The 19,436-nt window shown below is 39.4% G+C and overlaps 1 protein-coding gene across 4 annotated transcripts in view; it reads left to right on the top strand.

The window, feature by feature from the left end:
- SACS (sacsin molecular chaperone) overlaps positions 1–19,436 on the top strand; it is a 290,289-nt gene that overhangs the window by 124,404 nt on the left and 146,449 nt on the right. For all 4 annotated transcript variants that reach the window (XM_053708508.1, XM_053708507.1, XM_053708510.1 and 1 more), the window contains one exon: positions 4,959–5,109. In XM_053708508.1, coding sequence (XP_053564483.1) covers positions 4,959–5,109 — 151 coding nt within the window. The remainder of the gene's footprint in view (positions 1–4,958; positions 5,110–19,436) is intronic.

Raw genomic sequence — 19,436 nt, forward strand, 5'->3', positions numbered from 1 at the left:
AAAAAGAGGGAACTTTTCGTCCCATTCTAGACCTGAAGTGTCTCAACAAGTTTCTCAGGGTAATGTCCTTCAAAATGGAACCATACATTCCATTCTTCCTTTCATCCAAGAGCGTCAGTTCATGACGACCATAGACCTGAAGGATGCCTTTCTGCATGTTCCCATCCACAGGGATCATCACAAATTCCTGAGATTTGCTTTTCTAGACAATCGCTTTCAGTTTGTGGCTCTTCAGTTTGGCCTTGCCACAGCTCCCTGAATTTTCTCAAAGGTTCTGGGAGCTCTTTTAGCAGTGACCAGGTCTTGAGGAATTGCAGTAGCGCCATACCTGGACGACATGTTGATTCAGGCCATCTTTTCAACAAGCAAACTCTCATACAGAGATATTGTTGTCTTTTCTACGTTCCCACGGATGGACAGTGAATCTTGAAAAGAATTCCCTTGTTCCAGCTACAAGGGTGGTTTTCTTATGAGCCATAATAGATTTCCTATCTATGAAAAAATTTCTAACAGAGGTCAGAAAATTCAAGATTCTTTCCTCTTGCCTCTCTCTTCAATCTATTGTTCAGCCATCAGTGGCTCAATATATGGAAGTAATTGGTCTGATGGTTGCTTTCATGGCCATCATTCCCTTTGTTCAATTCCATTTGAGAGCTCTGCAATTATGCATGCTTAGACAATGGAATGGAGACCATTCGGATCTGTCTCGGAGGATAGATCTAGACCAGTCGACAAGAGACTCTCTCCCATGGTGGCTTTCTCAGGACCATCTGTCTCAGGGCACATTCTTCTGGGGACCTTCCTGGGTGATCATGACCACGGACGCCAGAATGCTAGGCTGGGGAGCAGTCTGGGGCTCGTTAAAGTCGCAGGGACTATGGACTTGGGAGTAGTCTGTTCTCCCCATAAACATCTTGGAGTTTTAAGTGATTTACAATTTTCTGATGGCTTGGCCTCAATTGTCTATAGCCCAGTTTATCTGGTTTAATTCGGACAACATCACCTCAGTGGCTTACATCAACCACCAGGTAGGAACTCGGAGTTCCTTAGTAATGAAGGAGGTGGCACGGATTATTCAGTTGGCGAAAGCTCAGAATTGTTGTCTATCTGCTATCCACATTCCTGGAAGTGGACAACAGGGAAGCAGATTTCCTGAGCAGACAGACATTTCATCCCAGGAGTGGGCTCTCCAACCGGAGGTGTTCTCCAGGTTAACCCTCAAATGGGGGGTGCCAGAGTTGGATCTGATAGCGTCTCAGCAGAAGGCCAAGCTTCCAAGTTGCGGTTCAAGGTCAATAGACCCTCAGGTCGCTCTATATAGATGCTCTGGCGTTTCCTTGGGATTTCGGTCTGGCATATCTGTTTCCTCCGTTTGCGCTCCTTCCACAAGTTATTGCTCGTATCAAACAAGAGAGAGCATCTGTAATTCTAATATCTCCTGTATGGCCTCGCAGGATCTGGTATGCAGACCTAGTGAAGATGTCATCTCGGCCGCCTTGGAGGTTGGACCTTCTAACTCAGGGTCCATTCCTCCATCCAAATCTTGTTTCTCTGAAGCTGACTGCTTGGAGATTGAATGCTTAGTTCAATCTCTGAGTCGGTCATTGAGACCATGATCCAGGCTCGCAAGCCTGTTACTCGAAAAATTTACCATAAGGTATGGAGTAAATACCTTTTATTGGTGTGAATGTAAGGGCTACTCTTGGAGTAGGGTCAGAATTCCTAGAATTTTGTCTTTTCTCCTGGAAGGTCTGGAGAAAGGGTTGTCAGTCAGTGCTCTGAAAGGTCAGATTTCTGCATCATCTATTTTGTTACACAAGCGTCTGGCAGATGTGCCAGATGTTCAGTCTTTTTGTCAGGCCCTGATCAGAATTAGACCTGTGTTTAAACCTGTTGCTTTTCTTTGAAGCTTTATTTTTGTTCTTAAAGTTTTGCAGCAGGCTCCGTTTGAGCCAATGCATTCCATAGATATTAAGTTGCTATCTTGGAAGGTTTTGTTTCTTATTGCTATCTCTTCTGCTTGGAGGGTTTCTGAACTCTTGGCTTTGCAGTGTGATTCGCCTTACCGTATCTTTCATGCGGATAAGGCGGTTCTTCATAACTAAATTGGGGTTTCTTCTTAAAGTGGTTTTGGATAGAAATATTAATCAGGAAATTGTTGTTCCTTCTCTCTGTCCCAATCCTCCATCTCACAAACGTCTACCTACAGATGACTAAGGATTTTCGCCAGTCTTCTGCCCTGTTTGTTTGTTTCTCAGGAAAGTGTAAGGGTCAGAAGGCTACTTCTGCTTCTCTTTCCCTCTGGTTGAGAAGTATGATTCGTTTTGCTTATGAGACTGCTGGACAGCAGCCTCCTGAGAGAATTACAGCTCATTCCACTAGGGCTGTCTCCTTTTCTTGGGCTTTTCAAAAGTTAAGCTTCTGTGGAACAGATTTGAAAGACTGCAACTTGGTCCTCTCTGCATACTTTTTCCAAATTTTAAAAATGTGATACTTTTGCCTCGGCTGAGGCTTCTTTTGGGAGAAAGGTCTGCCTGTCTTTTTCTCCCACCCTGTTCATTCTGTGTCCTCTAGCTTGGGTATTGGTTACCACTAGTAATTGAATGAAGTTGTGGACTCTCCATATCTTAGGAAAGAAAACAAATTTTATGCTTACCTGATAGATATCTTTCTTCCCGGATATGGAGAGTTCACGACCCCACCCTTTATTAAGATAGTTATTTTTGATTAAACGTCAGGCACCTCTACACCTTTGTGTTATTCCTTTTTCATTTCCCTTCGGTCGAATGACTGGGAATTATGGGTAGGGGAGTGACACTTAACAGCTTTGCTATGGTGCTCTTTGCCTCCTCCTGCTGGCCAGGAGTGATATTCCCACTAGTAATTGAATGATGTTGTGGACTCTCCATATCCTTAAAGGGACAGTATACACTCATTTTCATATAACTGCATGTAATAGACACTACTATAAAGAACAAGATGCACAGATACTGATATAAAAATCCTGTATAAAACTGTTTAAAAACTTACTTAGAAGCTGTCAGTTTAGCTCTGTTGAAAAGGTAGTTGGAAAGCCCACTGCAAGTGGGAAATAAGACACACCCCCCCCCTCCCCCTTCTTTTGCATATGAAAAGACCCTTTACACAAACAGGTGCAAGCTGGAGAAGGTAGCTGACGGTATTCACAGAAAACTTTGGGGCTTGGTTAGGAGTCTGAAAATCAGAGCAATGTTATTTAAAAATAAGCAAAACTATACATTTATTTAAAAAAAAAAAAACTTTATAGGCTATATAAATAGATCATCTACAAAACATTTATGCAAAGAAAAAATGAATGTATAATGTCCCTTTAAAGAAAGAAATTTATCAGGTAAGCATAATATTTTTTTTTTTTTTTTTTTACTTAAAACCAGATGGTGGTAATAGGTTAACAAATATATCTTTAGGGGTTATGGAAAACTCAAATACCCCATGTTCCAGGTTGTGAACTAATGCATTTTAAATCAAAATTTATTGTGTTATGAAAATGTGTTTTATTACAAATTACATTGGCCTAAATTGTAAGTGGAGCACAAAAATATTAGCGCTATTGAATGCTTACTCTGTTTAAGTTAAAGCAATAGCACTCCTATTCTTGTGCTCGTATTAAAAGTCGATAGTAAAAAGTTAGCGTGTGAGTGAGAGACTTAGGCATGCTAACATCTGGAGGTCAGATAGCTTGGCTGCGCTAACTCCCTTTCCCCATAGACTTCTATGGGGTGCGCTACAAAAGTCTCATCTCATGTGCTAACCCGAAGGTGCACTAGGACAACTGCGCTATAAATGCGTTATATCTTCTTCACTTGTTGTTATGTCATTTTTAATATAATAAAATAATATATATAAAAAAACTATGCAATACTATATTATTGAATAGTTATATGAGTTTAATACTTTATTTTAATATGTTTTCTGACACTTTTATTCTACCCCTAACACAGGTCTCAAGTCAAACACAACACATAACTTTCAAGTTTAGCTCAGCCGCCATATCTATTGAAAGTATAGGGCAAGCTAAAGGGATGTCGGACGAGCTAAACATGGCCTGCACTTGCAATCTAGGCCTTTGTGTTTCAGAGGAGATTATTTGTGCAGTTAAGGAGGAGAGGGTTTACTGTGCCTGATATTTGGATTTGAACTAAGGAAAAATACATTTACAAATTAGATTTCCTTACATTGTAAACTACATAATCTGTTAACATGTAGGTAATGCATAAGATCTTTCTTTATATAAACTATATTAGTTGGATTAAAGGGACAGTAAAATGAAATTAAACTTTTATTCAAAGCATGCAATTTTAACAACTTTCCATTTTACTTCTATTATCAAATTTGCTTTGCTCTCATTGTATCCTTTTTTTGAAGAGCATACCTAGGTAGGTTCAGGAGCAGCAATTGTCTGCTAGGGACAAGCTGGTAACTGCACACATATTTCTCTTGCAGACCTCCCAACTGTCCCTATCTGTGCTCTGTCCCTCTGAGACAGCCATATGTCCCTCTTTACAGAATTCCCTAAGCCCCACCCACAGACCACCCAGAAACACTCACAATCCCGCCCACTAACCACCTATGATTCTTCCCCTCACAACACAGCTCCACCCACAAAATGGTGTCTGGCTTCTATCAGCCTCCTGTGTCCCTAATTCTCAGCCACAAATGTTAAGAATTATGCTTTTGTCATTGGCTCACTAAATGTGTTCATCTATCTACCAGCAGTGCATTGGTTCTCGTGAGCCTTCTCTTTATCAGTGGATACCAATAGAATGAAGTAAATTTGTTAGTAGACGCAAATTGGAAAGGTGTTTCAAATCACATGCTGTCTCTCTGCATCATGACTTTCCTGTTTCTTTTAAAGTAAAGTTAGGGTTTGATTACAGAATACCTTTATCATTGAATACTTTATTTGTTTTCTGTGTCAGGTTGTCCAGGGTAACGGTGCTACATGAATATGTTGGTTGTAGGACATATGAGGTGCCTCCGTCATCTATTACTAAAGACATCAAGCAGTTGATCTTCAGAGACACTGGTTTCCCTGTCTCAGAACAGCGCCTTCTACTCTACAATAAAGAGGTAAGTTTGCCTACAAGTCTATCCAAGGTTTTCTGATTTATGGGATAGTTTATATAACTTTTTATTTTTTGGCTTTTACCCCATCTTTGTTTGCAGATGCCTATTGGTTTACCACATTTCTGATATATACAGCTGTGGCCAGTATTTTACACCTGAGGTCAAAGTGGTATTGTTTTAGAAATTTCAGAAATACTATTTATCTGAACAAAAAACATATACTATACTAGATGTATATTTGTGATAACAAATAATTATTTTTCTCACATTTATACCAATGCACAGTTTCTGCTTGGAGATGACTATTGTTATTATAAAAACAAAATCCTCCCTGAGTTGGGTACAGATAGTTACAAGTTGTGAACCTGATGAAATGTGTTCAATTACTGTACTGTATCCACAGCAAATATTAAAGAGTAATTACGCAATACAAAAAAACCCACTGTTAAATATTACTTTTCTTGTTAATTTAAAGAGACGTAATGATCAATAGTATGCTGTACAGCGCCACCATACTATAGTGCGGTCATTTCTAACCCGAGTGTGGAAGGAAGGCTGCTGCCTTTTTTGTTTTTAATGCCAGTCTTGGAGCTTACACAGTGCTGACTGGTAGTTAGGACTTGTCTGTGCCTACAAAGCGCTGGTTAGTGGGCTGCCTTTCCATCAAACAAGAGCACAAGAGCGTATTTACCAATTAGAGGTTAAATGGACTCTTAGTCTGGCACGTTTTAGATATTAGTGTTAAAAAGGGCCAAACTAGCTTTTTTTAACAATTGCAAATTGCCTTTAGCTTTCCTTTGAAGGGACAGTATACAACAATTTTCATATAACTGCATGTAATAGACACTACTCAAAGAAGAATATGCACAGATACTGATCTAAAAACCCAGTATAAAACCTTTTAAAAACTTTTTTAGAAGCTCCAAGTTTAACACTGTTGATGAGGTTAGGCTGAAACACCCAGTGAAAGGGGCTGGGAGCAGCACACCCCTTCCCGGCATATGAAAAGACAGATTAGACAAACGGGGGCCAGCAGGGGTCTGTAAACACATGTATACATCTGACACTTTGGGCTTGGTTAGAAGTCTGAAACTCAGCACAATGTTATTACAATAATAAGAAACACTATACGTTGTTACAAAAATACTCTCATATGGGCTATATAAATGGATCATCTACAAAACATTTATGCAAAGAAAAATCTAGTGTATAATATCCCTTTAAGTATGTAGGTAGTGTAAAACAAAAATCTACATTTGTGAATTTCTCTGCTTAAAGAATGATAGAAGAGATCTGTGTGTTTAAAAAGATCATTTTAAACACACAGATCGTATTAAATTATATTATTAAAAAAAGCAAGTAAAATAAACAGCATTCAAAAGGATTTTGAAGGGTTGTATCCTGGGACTGCAAAACACATTTTAAAACCTGTATTTTATACATATAGAAAGAGACCTGAATGTTGTATGTAGAACTTTTACCAGTACAGTAAACAATGTCTTATCCCCAATACAATTGTTTTTTACTTTAATGTCCCTTTAAGAATTTCATAGCATATGTGTGCATGGATGAAGGCAGCATTGGCACTTATATGTTTGGTCATGATTTTAACTTTTATTTTAGTAATATAAAGGGACACTAAACTTCAATTTTTTCCTTTCATGATTCAGATAGAGCATGCAATTGTTAGCAACTTTCTAAATTTTTCTTTATTGTCTTGCTATCTTTATTTGATAATCAGGAATGTAAAGCTTGGAAGTCAGCCCATTTTTGGTTCATTACCTAGGTTGCACTTGCTGATTGGTGGCTAAATGTAGCCACCAATAAGAAAGCACTGTCCAGGGTGCTGAACCTAAAATGGGCCGTCTCCTAAACTTTACATTCCTGCTTTTCAAATGAAGATAGCAAGAGAATGAAGAAAATGTGATAATATGAGCAAATTAGAAAGTTGTTTTAAATTGTATTCTCTATCTGAATCATGAAAGAAAAAATTGAGGTTTAGTATCCCTTTAATTTATAGATATGTTATGATCAATATGAGTAAATTAAATAATGTGTTTTTTTTCTGGTTCTGACAGCCCTGTGAAATACAGATTCTATTTAAAGAGGCACTTTTTTTTTAGGAACTCTCACTTGTCTGGCATGTTGCACCTTCAGAGGGGTTAAATCAATCGCTGAAATGCTTTAGCAAGGGGAAGATATCATTACATGGCGAAGTGTCATAACTTTGTATACTCCATTTAACAGCTATTCAGTGACTCAGTGATCTAAAAGAGTTGTCTGGCGTCCTAGAGGTCATAATACTAAGGACGGAACATACTGGATCTAATAATGACTCCTTAGCAGTTAGACAAAATATGCTGATTAGAAAATCTGTTTTATTGATGGCTGCACACATACAAGAGATAAGAGTATAATTGTAACTGATGTACATCTCATTCTATATTCACTTGTGACAAAATAAATATAAATAACCTTATTTTATTTCTACAAAAAATAAATTATGTTTAGCATATATGTTTGTGAATTTGTGCAAAATATATCTAATATAATGTTACTGATTTGTTATTGCAGTGGTACAATAAATGCAAATGCTCTGATTAGATTACAGTGGAGTCAGTGAAATAATCTAAGTATATAAATTATTGTGGCTATTTTTTAAAATGGTTATAATTGTTACTTTACAATAAACTGGATTAATTTTACACAACCTGATATATTTTCACTGTCTTACAATGTATGTCTCCCTGTCCTGAAACAGCCGGCAAAATAAAGTCTAACACCTGCGAACATGGAAACAAAAGCTCCGTAACGCAGCCCCATTGATGTCTATGGGGAAAATAAAAATACAGTTTAAACCTAACACCCTAACATAAACTCTGAGTCTAAACACCCCTAATCTGCTGCCCCTGACATCGCAGACACCTGCCTACAGTTATTAACCCCTAATCTGACGCTCCCGATATCGCCGCCACCTAAATAAAATTATTAACCCCTAATCTGCCACTCCCGATATCGCCACCACTATACTAACTTATTAACTCCTGTTCCGCCGCACCCCAACATCGCCACAACTATATTAAAGTTATTAACCCCTATTCCGCCGCTCCCCAACATCGCTGCAACTAAATCAAGTTATTCACCCCTAAACCTCTGGCCTCCCTCATCACTACCACTAAATAAACCCATTAACCGCTAAACCGCCAGCCCCCCACATCGCAACAACCTAAATTAAACTATATTAACACCTAAGCCTAACGTAACCCTAACCCTAACACCCCCTAACTTAACATAATGAAATTAGATCTAAATTAAACTTACAATTATTAACTAAATAATCATTAAACTAAATACATACTTACCTGTGAAATAAAACCTAAGATAGCTACAATATAACTAATAGTTATATTGTAGCTAACTTAGGTTTATTTTTATTTCACAGGTAAGTTTGTATTTATTTTAACTAGGTAGACTAGTTAGTAAATAGTTATTAACTATTTACTAACTTCCTAGTTAAAATAAATACAAACTTACCTGTGAAATAAAACCTAACCTGCCTTACACTAAAACCTAATTACAAAAAATAAAAAAACTACCATTACAAAAAACAAACAAACGAAATTATCCAAAAAAATAAAGATTATTCATATTCTAATACCCTTAAAAAAAAACAACAAAAAAACCCACCCCCAAAATAAAAAAGCCTAATTTAGAATAAACTTCCAAGGACCCTTAAAAGGGCCTTTTGGGCGTGACTCTGGGCAGCTCCTTGAATGGACGCAATATCAGTTGCTCTGTGTGAGACATTAATATTTTGCCTTCTATTGATGTTTATGAGGATCTCCCATCTACCTCTCCCTGATGATTAGGCTCTGCTTACAAAGAGGAATCAAATGATACCACAACATTGGGACTACCACACTTAATAACTGATCCGGAGAGTTGAGGCCTAAGGCAGTCACTTCAGTGAGAGGCTCTCAACACCCCCCCCGGTACCTTGTAAGCCGGGTATGCAGTGCGTAGACACTGAAAACTTCAATAACAATTTCTATGTCTATTATCTACCTTACTGATACAACAAGTTAAAGAAGAGAGAGAGAAGCAAGGCATTTTCTAGCTACACACGCACCTACTAACAAAAATAAAACATGGTGCCCTGTGACGCTATGTTAATTGAGGCTGTGTCCCGCTTGTTAGCTAAACACCATGAGAAGATATTGCAGACCTGGTCTGCTGAAGTGGATGGCCTGCGAGCTCTAGTAAAGCGCAGTGGACGTCGGCATATGGCTCTAGGGGATCCCCCAGGGAAATCTAACAAAGATGCCAGTAACCGAGTGCACCTCCCGAACCCATCTGATTCCTTGCCACAGATTTGGGCCCCTGATGAGACAGCACAGAACTGTAATCCGAGCATACCGGATAATAACGCTGTAGATTTGGCTGATCTAGCGGATTACTCATCAGGACTGCGAGCATCCACAATAGACTCACACATGAAGGAGCCGATTGCGGGGAGACCCACGAGTGAGGCCAAAATAGAAGTGCATGGCGTTACCCCTAGCCTACACCCTGCTTACCACACTCGAAATATGGGAGATAAGTGGAGGTCGATTCTGGAGCTCTTGCCAGACCCGCTGCCAACAGCCGCCCCCCTGGGGCCCTTAGCGTTCCCCATTTTTGCAGGCCGCACTCACTGCATCCAAGGTCTTATGAAGAGCGGTGCATCCCTTGTGCACAGACACTGCAGTGTTATTTGGACTGACCTGAGTGACGCATCTGGGGTCTGGCGACAGCCTTTGTCAGAGTGTCCCATATTGGGCGAAGCACGCAGACCGGCAAACTGCTCAGGGTCTCCTGAGAGGACACGCGGTATTCTGGGGCTGAAACAGATGGGCCTGGGAATCCCTGGAAGTGCCGTGAGTACACAAACAAAAAAGCTGCTGCAACGCTCTGCCCCACTCTGTGACTTACCGGACCGACAGCATCCCACTGATCAGCTATACAAGTTACTCACATTAGACAAGACAGGGAGCTTCGAAAGTTGCGCTCCTCAGAAGCGATGGTCCTGTTTTTTGTTGAACCAATACTTCCCAGATGGCCGAATGCCGAAAACAGGGGTAGGATAGAGCCTTTTCTTACTGAACTGATCTTCTAGCCTGGGACACTACTCGGTTTGCCGACAGAACTACTAAGTTCTGCCCTGCTAGTTGATTATACTAGAGACATAACCTTCTCAAAACATAAGCCCTGGAATTTATTGACGTTAGTATGTTTTTTTTTTTTTTTTTCTTCCAGGCAGCTCTATGATAAACATATAACTACAGTTAATTATATCTGGTATATTATTGTGTCAGTTTCATGTAGTTACGCTAGTTACATTTGCACACTGTCTATTCACAACTGCATATATGTCTGTCCACTGTTAGGTTCATTTGGGACAGTGATATCAGTATGTTTATATATGTGTTATCCTTTTTGATATTCTAGATGGGCTACCAACCCCCCCAGCACCCTTACAATTTATGGGTCCTTATGGCCGCCGGGAGATAATTATAAAATTAAAGGAGCGCCTTATGACCCTTAAGTCTATGATCTGCCACTACCAGTTCATCACTAATGCTTTAGAACCAGGCACTAGGGGGATACTCCTAACTGTACATTTAATATATACATGCCTATGCCTTCCAGAGCAAATGGCCCATGAGTCCGTCACTACTTATAATAATATTTCCTAAATGAATTAAAAAGTCTATGCAACTCTATGCTTAGTGGCAGTAGTTTACCTAAAATATAGACAAATGTTCTTGTTTTTGTTTTTTCTCTGAATCTACTTGGCCTGGAAATATCTAAGTTATGTACATATTCCTTGGTGTTTAGTTGTGAACAATGTTTGCCATATACTACTACATGTGAATATCTCTGTATGCCCCATTTTCAGTAGTTTTACAGACAAAGGTGCTGAATAGCATTATGCACTTGTACTCTTATTCTCTTTTGGACTAGCCCACAGCGGTCTTTTATAAGCTTTAGCTATTGTGATCAATTACCTGCTGTTCTTTATAATACAGTGGGTCCAAGAGTGGCCCAATTAATCTTTTCTCCCCAGTTGTTCCCCGTATAGGTCATTACTGTATTTTGGGGTCCAAGAGTGGCCCCCGCTTGCCACTAGGGGATACCATTCTAGCGCAAACTTCATTGACTTTGAAAGGGGATATCCTAGTATTCTTATAAATGAAAACTTGAGGTCTGTTATGTAAAGCCAAAATAGTACTGAATGTAAACATTGTTTATTGTATGAAAATATTTACTTTGGAAATTTTGATTGTAACTTGTTTTATCTCATAACCTCAATAAAAAAAAAAAAAAAAAAAAAAAAAAGGGCCTTTTGAGGGGCCATTAAAAGTGCCTTTTGTAGGGCATTGCCCTGAGTTAAACAGCTCTTTTGCTAAAAATAATAATACAAACACCCCCTAACACTATACAGACCCCACCCCCCAAACTACCAAGGGCCTTTTGTAGGGCATTGCCCTGAGTTAAACAGCTCTTTTGCTAAAAAAAATAATACAAACACCCCCTAACACTATACAAACTCCCACCTTCCAAACTACCAAGGGCATTGCCCTAAAGATAGCAGCTCTTTTAGTGAAAAATAATTACAAAGACCCACTAACATTACAAACCACCCCCACCCCAAACCCACAAAAAAAAAAAAAAAAAAAACTATCTAAAAAAACTTTAGGCGCATATGAGCTCCACGGTCAATCTCCATGCTGGATAAGCAGGCAGTTAGGAGTGGTGTAGCGTTACCGCGCGTTGCAGTCTTACTTCCATAAAAGTATGTGGGTGTTTTTTCCAGAAAAATAAATAAGACCTGCTGGCGCACTAAATTGAAAATTTATAGGACCGGAAAGGGTTAAAAAGGCATTTAGCTCTTTTACTGCCCAGACCCTAAACTAAAAAAAAAAAAAACACCCAAAAAATCCACTTACAGTTTTTGAAGTCCCGCTTGAACGATCTTTATCCCGGTGTTGAAGTCCTCATCCAGACGGCCTCTTCAATCTTCATCCCGGTGGCGAAGTCCTGATCCCAGCGGCGAGAAGTCTTCATCCAGGTGGCCTCTTCAATCTTCATCCAGGCAGCATCTTCTATCTTGATCCTGGAGGCGCGGAGCGGGTCCATCTTGAAGACATCCGGCGCGGAGCATCCTCTTCATACGCTCACCGTTGTACACTGAATCTTCAAGGCAAGGTACGCGATTCAAGATGGCGTCCCTTGCATTCCTATTGGCTGAAAAATTGGAATCAACCAATAGGAATTAGGGCTGCTAGAATCCTATTGGCTATTCAAATCAGCCAATAGGATTTAAGCAGCTCTCATTCTATTGGCTAATTCGAATTAGCCAATAGAATGAGAGCTGCTTAAATCCTTTCAGGTTGCTTCAGGTTACTTGCGGAAACCTGCGCGGCCATTTTTTGGTGCGTTTTTCCCTAGTGCAGGGGAGGTCCTGCTAGGCATTCCATGCGACTGGGTGTGGCTATCTATCCTTCTTGTTGATCTGTGGCTCAGGAGACGTAGCGGTTTCTGTAGTCTGGGTCCTAGGAGGTGGTGAGTGCCCTAGGCATTGGTGGTATAAAGGTGCCTTTTTAATCAATAAAGTTAGTCTATCCAAGTGTGCAAGCGATGGAGGACTCTGACGCGTTGGAAGGCTCTCCTTCCTTAATAAAGTCTCATTCCTGTGTTTATTGTGAGGAGGTTCTGGTAGATCAGCCTGCTCAACTATGTTCCACATGCCTTGATAAAGTTACAGCATCTAAATGTAAACGGATGTCTAGTACTACTGAGCCGTCCACCTCTGAGGGTTCTTCGTCCCGGTTTATTATAGCGGCCTGACCCAGGGTTTGTCCTCGCCGATGGGAGATCCAGAGGCTCTATATGAGGACGAGGCCCACTCCGACTATTCGGAGGGAGCCCCTTCTGGGTCGGAGTCTGTGTCATCTAAACCTCGGTGGCGGAGGAGCCTGGTTATAGGTGTAGGATGCAGAATTTGCGCTTTCTGCTACAGCAGGTGCTTGCTACTCTGGAGGTTCCGGAACCTAAGATACTGGAGGAACCTGCGATTCCTAAGCTTGACAAGGTATACGAGGACAGGGTAGTACCTCAGTCTTTCCCGGTTCCCGTTAAGATGGCTAATATTATTAAGAACGAATGGGAGAGATTAGGTTCTTCCTTTTCCCCTTCTTCTTCGTTTAAAAAACTGTTCCCCGTTCCGGACTCTCAGCTTGATCTGTGGGGGGCCATCCCTAACGTGTATGGGACTATCTCTACGCTCGCAAAGCGGATGACTATTCCCCTTGAGGATAGTTCATCGTTTAAAGAGGCCATGGATAAAAAGTTGGAAAACATGTTGAGAAAGTTGTTTCAGCACACAGGGTATGTTTTTTAGCCAGCAGCGGCCGTTGCGGCAGTCGCTGGAGCTGCGACATATTGGTGTGAATCCCTGTGTGAAATGGTCGAGGGGGAGACATCCATCAACGAGATACAGGAGAAGATTAAGGCGTTGAAGATCGCCAATTCTTTCATCTGTGATGCCAATATGCAAATGCTACATTTTATATATCTGGGGTTCTGGCATCAGAGAGTTCATACTCTCATTTTTTAACCGCTTACACTCTATGATAACTGTTGATTGCCAATAGCTTGTAAATGTGTGTTATATTCTGAGATCAGACGTTGTGCTATGTTAGTGAAACAGGTCAGTTAAACGTTAATCTAGCCCCCGCTATAGAAGGGGCTTAAGCAGACAGAATCTATTACACTGAATAGCTGTGCTAAAGTTAACTGTGCAAGCAAGGACTTTATAATTAGAGTATTAGCTTATTAGCTTAAATCTTGCAATCTGACATCCAACATATTAACAGGTCCTCTTGTTACAGAATTATTTATGAATTTATTAATAGCCGGCTGCAAAAAATATTGTTTGTATCTAACTGCTTGATATTATACAAACCAAGTACAATGTTTCATATTTAGATACATGACTTTCAGAGGTATTATTCACATACCTATGCTATATATTGATATTGAGAGAGTTCAAGCAGATAGAATCTATAACATTGAACAGCTATGCTTAAGTTAACTGTGCAAGCAAGGACTTTATAATTGCAGATAAAGTATTAGCTAGATAGCTTTAATCTCATAACCTGACATTGCACATATTATCAGGTCCTCTTGCTACAGCATTATTTTTTAACTTATTAATAGCCGGCTACAAAAGATATTGTTTGTATCTAACTGCTTGATATCATACAAACCAAGTATAGTGTTTCACATATATGGCTAGATTACGAGTTTTGCGGGAAGGTGAAAAAGCAGCGTTAACAGGTCCTAATGCTGTTTTTTTTACGCCTGCTGGTTATTATGAGTCTTTCAGATTTAGGGGCACCGCACACTTTTTTGGCCTTACCGCAAACCAACTTACGTAAATTTCATAAAGGCTTTTTTCAATGGGACCTGCATAACGCTGGTATTATGAGTTTGTCCTGGGAGGCCAAAAAGTGAGCGGTACACCCTCTACCGCCAAGATTCCTAACGCATTTTAAAGTCAGTAGTTATGAGTTTTACGCTACAAAGCTGTAGCATAAAACTCCTAACTAAAGTGCTAAAAAGTACACTAACACCCATAAACTACCTATTAACCCCTAAACCGAGGCCCTCCTGCATAGCAAACACTAAAATAAAATTATTAACCCCTAATCTGCCGCTCCGGACATCGCCGCCACTATCATAAATATATTAACCCCTAAACTGCCGCACTCCCGCCTCGCAAACACTAGTTAAATATTATTAACCCCTAATCTGCCTCTCCGTACATCGCCGCCACCTACATTATACCTATTAACCCCTAATCTGCTGCCCCCAACATCGACGTCACCTACATTATACTTATTAACCCCTAATCTGCCGCCCCTAACATCGTCACCACCTACCTACATTTATTAACCCCTAATCTGCCGTCCCCAACATTGCCGCCACTATTCTAAATTTATTAACCCCTAAACCTAAGTCTAACCCTAACACCCCCTAACTTAAATATAATTCAAATAAATCTAAATAAAATTCCTATCATTACCTAAATTATTCCTATTTAAAACTAAATACTTACCTATAAAATAAACCCTAAGCTAGCTACAATATAACTTATAGTTACATTGTATCTAGCTTAGGGTTTATTTTTATTATACAGGCAAGTTTGTATTTATTTTAACTAGGTAGAATAGTTGCTAAATAGTTATAAACTATTTACTAACTACCTAGCTAATAAAATAAATGCAAATTTACCTGTAAAATAAAACCTAACCTAAGTTACACTAACACCTAACACTACACTACAATTAAATAACTTACCTAAATTAAATACAATGAAATAAATTAAATACAATTAGCTAAATTACAAAACCCCCCTCCCACTAAATTACAGAAAATAAAAAACAAATTGCAAGATATTTAAACTAATTACACCTAATCTAATAGCCCTATCAAAATAAAAAAAGCCCCCCCAAAATAAAAAAAAAACCCTAGCCTAAACTAAATTATCAATAGCCCTTAAAAGGGCCTTTTGCGGGGCATTGCAAAGTGGTCCTCCAGACGGGCAGAAGTCTTCACCCAGACGGCATCTTCTATCTTCACCCTTCCGACGCGGAGTGGCTCCATCTTCAAGACAGCCGGCGCGGAGCATCCTCTACTTCCGACGTCTTCCTGAATGAAGGTACCTTTAAGTGATGTCATCCAAGATGGCGTCCCTTAGATTCCGATTGGCTGATAGAATTCTATCAGCCAATCGGAATTAAGGTTGAAAAATTCCTATTGGTTGATGCAATCAGGGCAATTGGCTGTTCCTTTTCAGGGCAATGGGAGCTTAGGTTTTTTAGTTAGGGTTTTATTTGGGGGATTGGTTGTGTGGGTGGTGGGTTTTACTGTTGGGGGGGATTGTGTGTATTTTTTTACAGGTAAAAGAGCTGATTTCTTGGGGGCAATGCCCAGCAAAAGGCCCTTTTAAGGGCTGTGAAATAAATGTGATAACACAAACGTACAATAAAAATATTAAATAGATAAATGAGAGTTCATAAATAAGGATATGTTCTCTCTCTTTGGAGTTTCCAGCCTTTCGTGGTCTTCTGTGTGCGCTCTCAAAAGAAAAGAAACAAAATGCACAACATAGTGTAATTCTGTAACCACTTTTAGGAAAATGTGATACACTTGTTCACGAGTGATTACTCACATTTGTGTGGAGCTTTAACCAAGCTCAGGGAAATGCGCACACCTACTTTATACTGGTAGGTAAACAGTTACTCTCACGCAGATATAATAAAATGTAGTATTTATTAAAAACATATAAAAGCGTCACAAATGCACAACAGACACCATCAACAGAGGATAAGTGAGCAACAATATATGAGTTATTACTCAGAAGAGCAGTCCCAAACACTGGATGGATGTGGATAGAGAAGCAGAAACTTAACCGCTAGACCGTCCACCCTTAGTTACCAGTAGGAATAGCTCCCCCCCCAGGTGTATAGGCAAATGCAGAGACGCACTGGTGAGATTAGTATTAACAGTTCCGACATATGTTTTGCTAGATCAGCTTTTTCAAGGAATGAAGTGCGCATGTCCATGTTCCCTTTTATACCTCCGTGTGATAACAAACTGGAAATCGAGGAAGCAAGGTCCTCCATTTTGAAAAAGGGCATTATATCCCAGTGGTCAAGAATACTATCATCTTATACGGCAAATGAGACACTGTCCTTACAGTAAGGAATTACAAGTCGATGGAAGTTAATTTCTGCAATGTCATAGTAGTTAAGGAGAAATTCACAATTGATTATGATGTGTACCTATACAAATGTCAAATTTCTGTAAGACATCCTATTACACTTATAACAAACAAATCTAGTGACTACTAAGGGTCATGTTAATATACATCAGTATCATAGTGACACAACCTAAATATAGCAAATTACTACTGACACATGTCTACAACTAGGAAACAATATATCCCATCCAGATGGTTATATGTGCGGTACCTAAAGGGTATGAGAATATATGATGCTCAATTATTGCAAATATCGCTGCATCCTAAGGGTAATGTGGCCAGTCATATCTCACCCCAATTAAATAGGTGCTACAAATCTACAATGTGTGCACAAGATATATCAATATATGCTGTACCAACTCCTCTGATAAGACTGTATATATTCCCATAGGTGAAGTCGCCAAAGAAACGCCTATTATGTTATACGTAATTAATATTTACAGGAAGTGGTGTATTTCAAAGTCTTTATTTAGTCCGCTGGGTATGAAGCTATCCATAGTATGTATCCACTTCATCTCCAATTGTCCCAAAGAATTTTGTACATCTCCTCCCTTCCAACCTTGTTCCACCTTCCTTATACCTAAGAACTCCAGGTCATTTACTCTCCTATTATGTTTCTTATCGAAATGTGCGGACACTGTGATTCTGATACCCTTTTTCAATGTTATAGATATGTTCATTCAATCTAGTTTTCAATAATCTAGAGGTGCGTCCTATATAAATCAGATCACACGAACAGCGTAACAGATAAATAACATTTTTGCTGTTACAAGTGATAAACTGATTGATATCATAACTCCTTTTATAATCTGCTGAGTGGAATTTGTTACATATCTTAGGTGCTTTTTTCATTTGTTTGCATGCATTACAAAATTGGCATCTTCTAAACCCCATTTGTGACGGAAGAAGCCAATTTTTTGCAGATTTTGTATCACATACTCCTTTTAAGGGCTATTGGTAGTTTAGGTTAGGCTAGGGTTTTTTTTTGTTCTGGGGGGGCTTTTTATTTTGATAGGGCTATTAGATTAGGTGTAATTAGTTTAAAGATCTTGTAATTTGTTTTTTTATTTTCTGTAATTTAGTGTTTGTTTGTTTTTGTAATTTAGCTAATTGTATTTTATTTAGGTAATTTATTTAATTGTATTTAATTTAGGGAATTTATTTAATTGTAGGGTTAGGTTAGGTGTTAGTGTAACTTAGGTTAGGTTTTCTTTTACAGGTAAATTTGTATTTATTTTAGCTAGGTAGTTATTAAATAGTTACTAACTATTTAGTAACTATTCTATCTAGTTAAAATAAATACAAACTTGCCTGTAAAATAAAAATAATTCCTAAGCTAGATACAATGTAACTATTATTTATATTGTAGCTAGTTTAGGGTTTATTTTATAGGTAAGTAGTTTTAAATAGGAATAATTTAGTTAATGATAGGAATTTTATTTAGATTTATTTAAATTATATTTAAGTTAGGGGTTTTGGGGTTAGGGTTAGTCTTAGGTTTAGGGGTTAATACATTTAGAATAGTGGCGGCGACGTTGGGGGCAGCAGATTAGGGGTTAATACATGTAGGTAGGTTGAGGCGACATTGGGGGAGGGAGATTAGGGGTTAATAAATATAATGTAGGTGTCGGCAATGTTGGGGCAGCAGATTAGGGGTTAATAAGTATAATGCAGGTGTCGGCGATGTCGGGGGCGGCAGATTAGGGGTTAATAAGTGTAAGATTAGGGGTGTTTAGACTCGGGGTTCATGTTAGGGTGTTAGGTGTAAACATAACTTTAGTTTCCCCATAGGAATCAGTGGTGCTGCGTTACTGAGTTTTACGCTGCTGTTTTTTTTCTCAGCCGGCTCTCCCCATTGATGTCTATGGGGAAATCGTGCACGAGCACGTACAACCAGCTCACCGCTCACTTAAGCAGTGCTGGTATTGGAGTGCAGTGTGGAGCGCAATTTTGCTCTACGCTCACTTCTTGCCTTTTAACGCCGGGTTTGTAAAAATCTGTAATACCAGCGCTACAGGGAAGTGAGCGGTGAGAATAAACTGCAAGTTAGCACCGCACCCCTGTTACCGCAAAACTCGTAATCTAGGCAAAAGATACTTGATTCTTAGAGGTATTTTTCACACATCTATGCTTTATATTGATATCTAGAGAGTTTAAGTGTTTTTAAACGTGTATGATTGAATAGTTAAACCAATAAAAATAAAGGCCCCTATTTAAGAAAGTCTGGCAGACCTGATCCGACAGTGCGGATCAGGTCCGCCAGACCTCGCTGAATATGGTGAGCAATACGCTTGAAGTATTCAGCATTGCACCAGCAGCTCACAAGAGGGGCCGCCAGCAGGGGGTGTCAATCAACCCAATCGTACTCGATCGGATTGATTTCCGGTGATGTCTGTCCGCCTGCTCAGAGCAGGCGGACAGGTTATGGAGCAGCGGTCTTTGTGACCGCTGCTTCATAACT

This window comes from Bombina bombina, chromosome 3, assembly GCF_027579735.1.
Source record: "Bombina bombina isolate aBomBom1 chromosome 3, aBomBom1.pri, whole genome shotgun sequence".
Classification (NCBI taxonomy): Eukaryota; Metazoa; Chordata; class Amphibia; order Anura; family Bombinatoridae; genus Bombina; species Bombina bombina.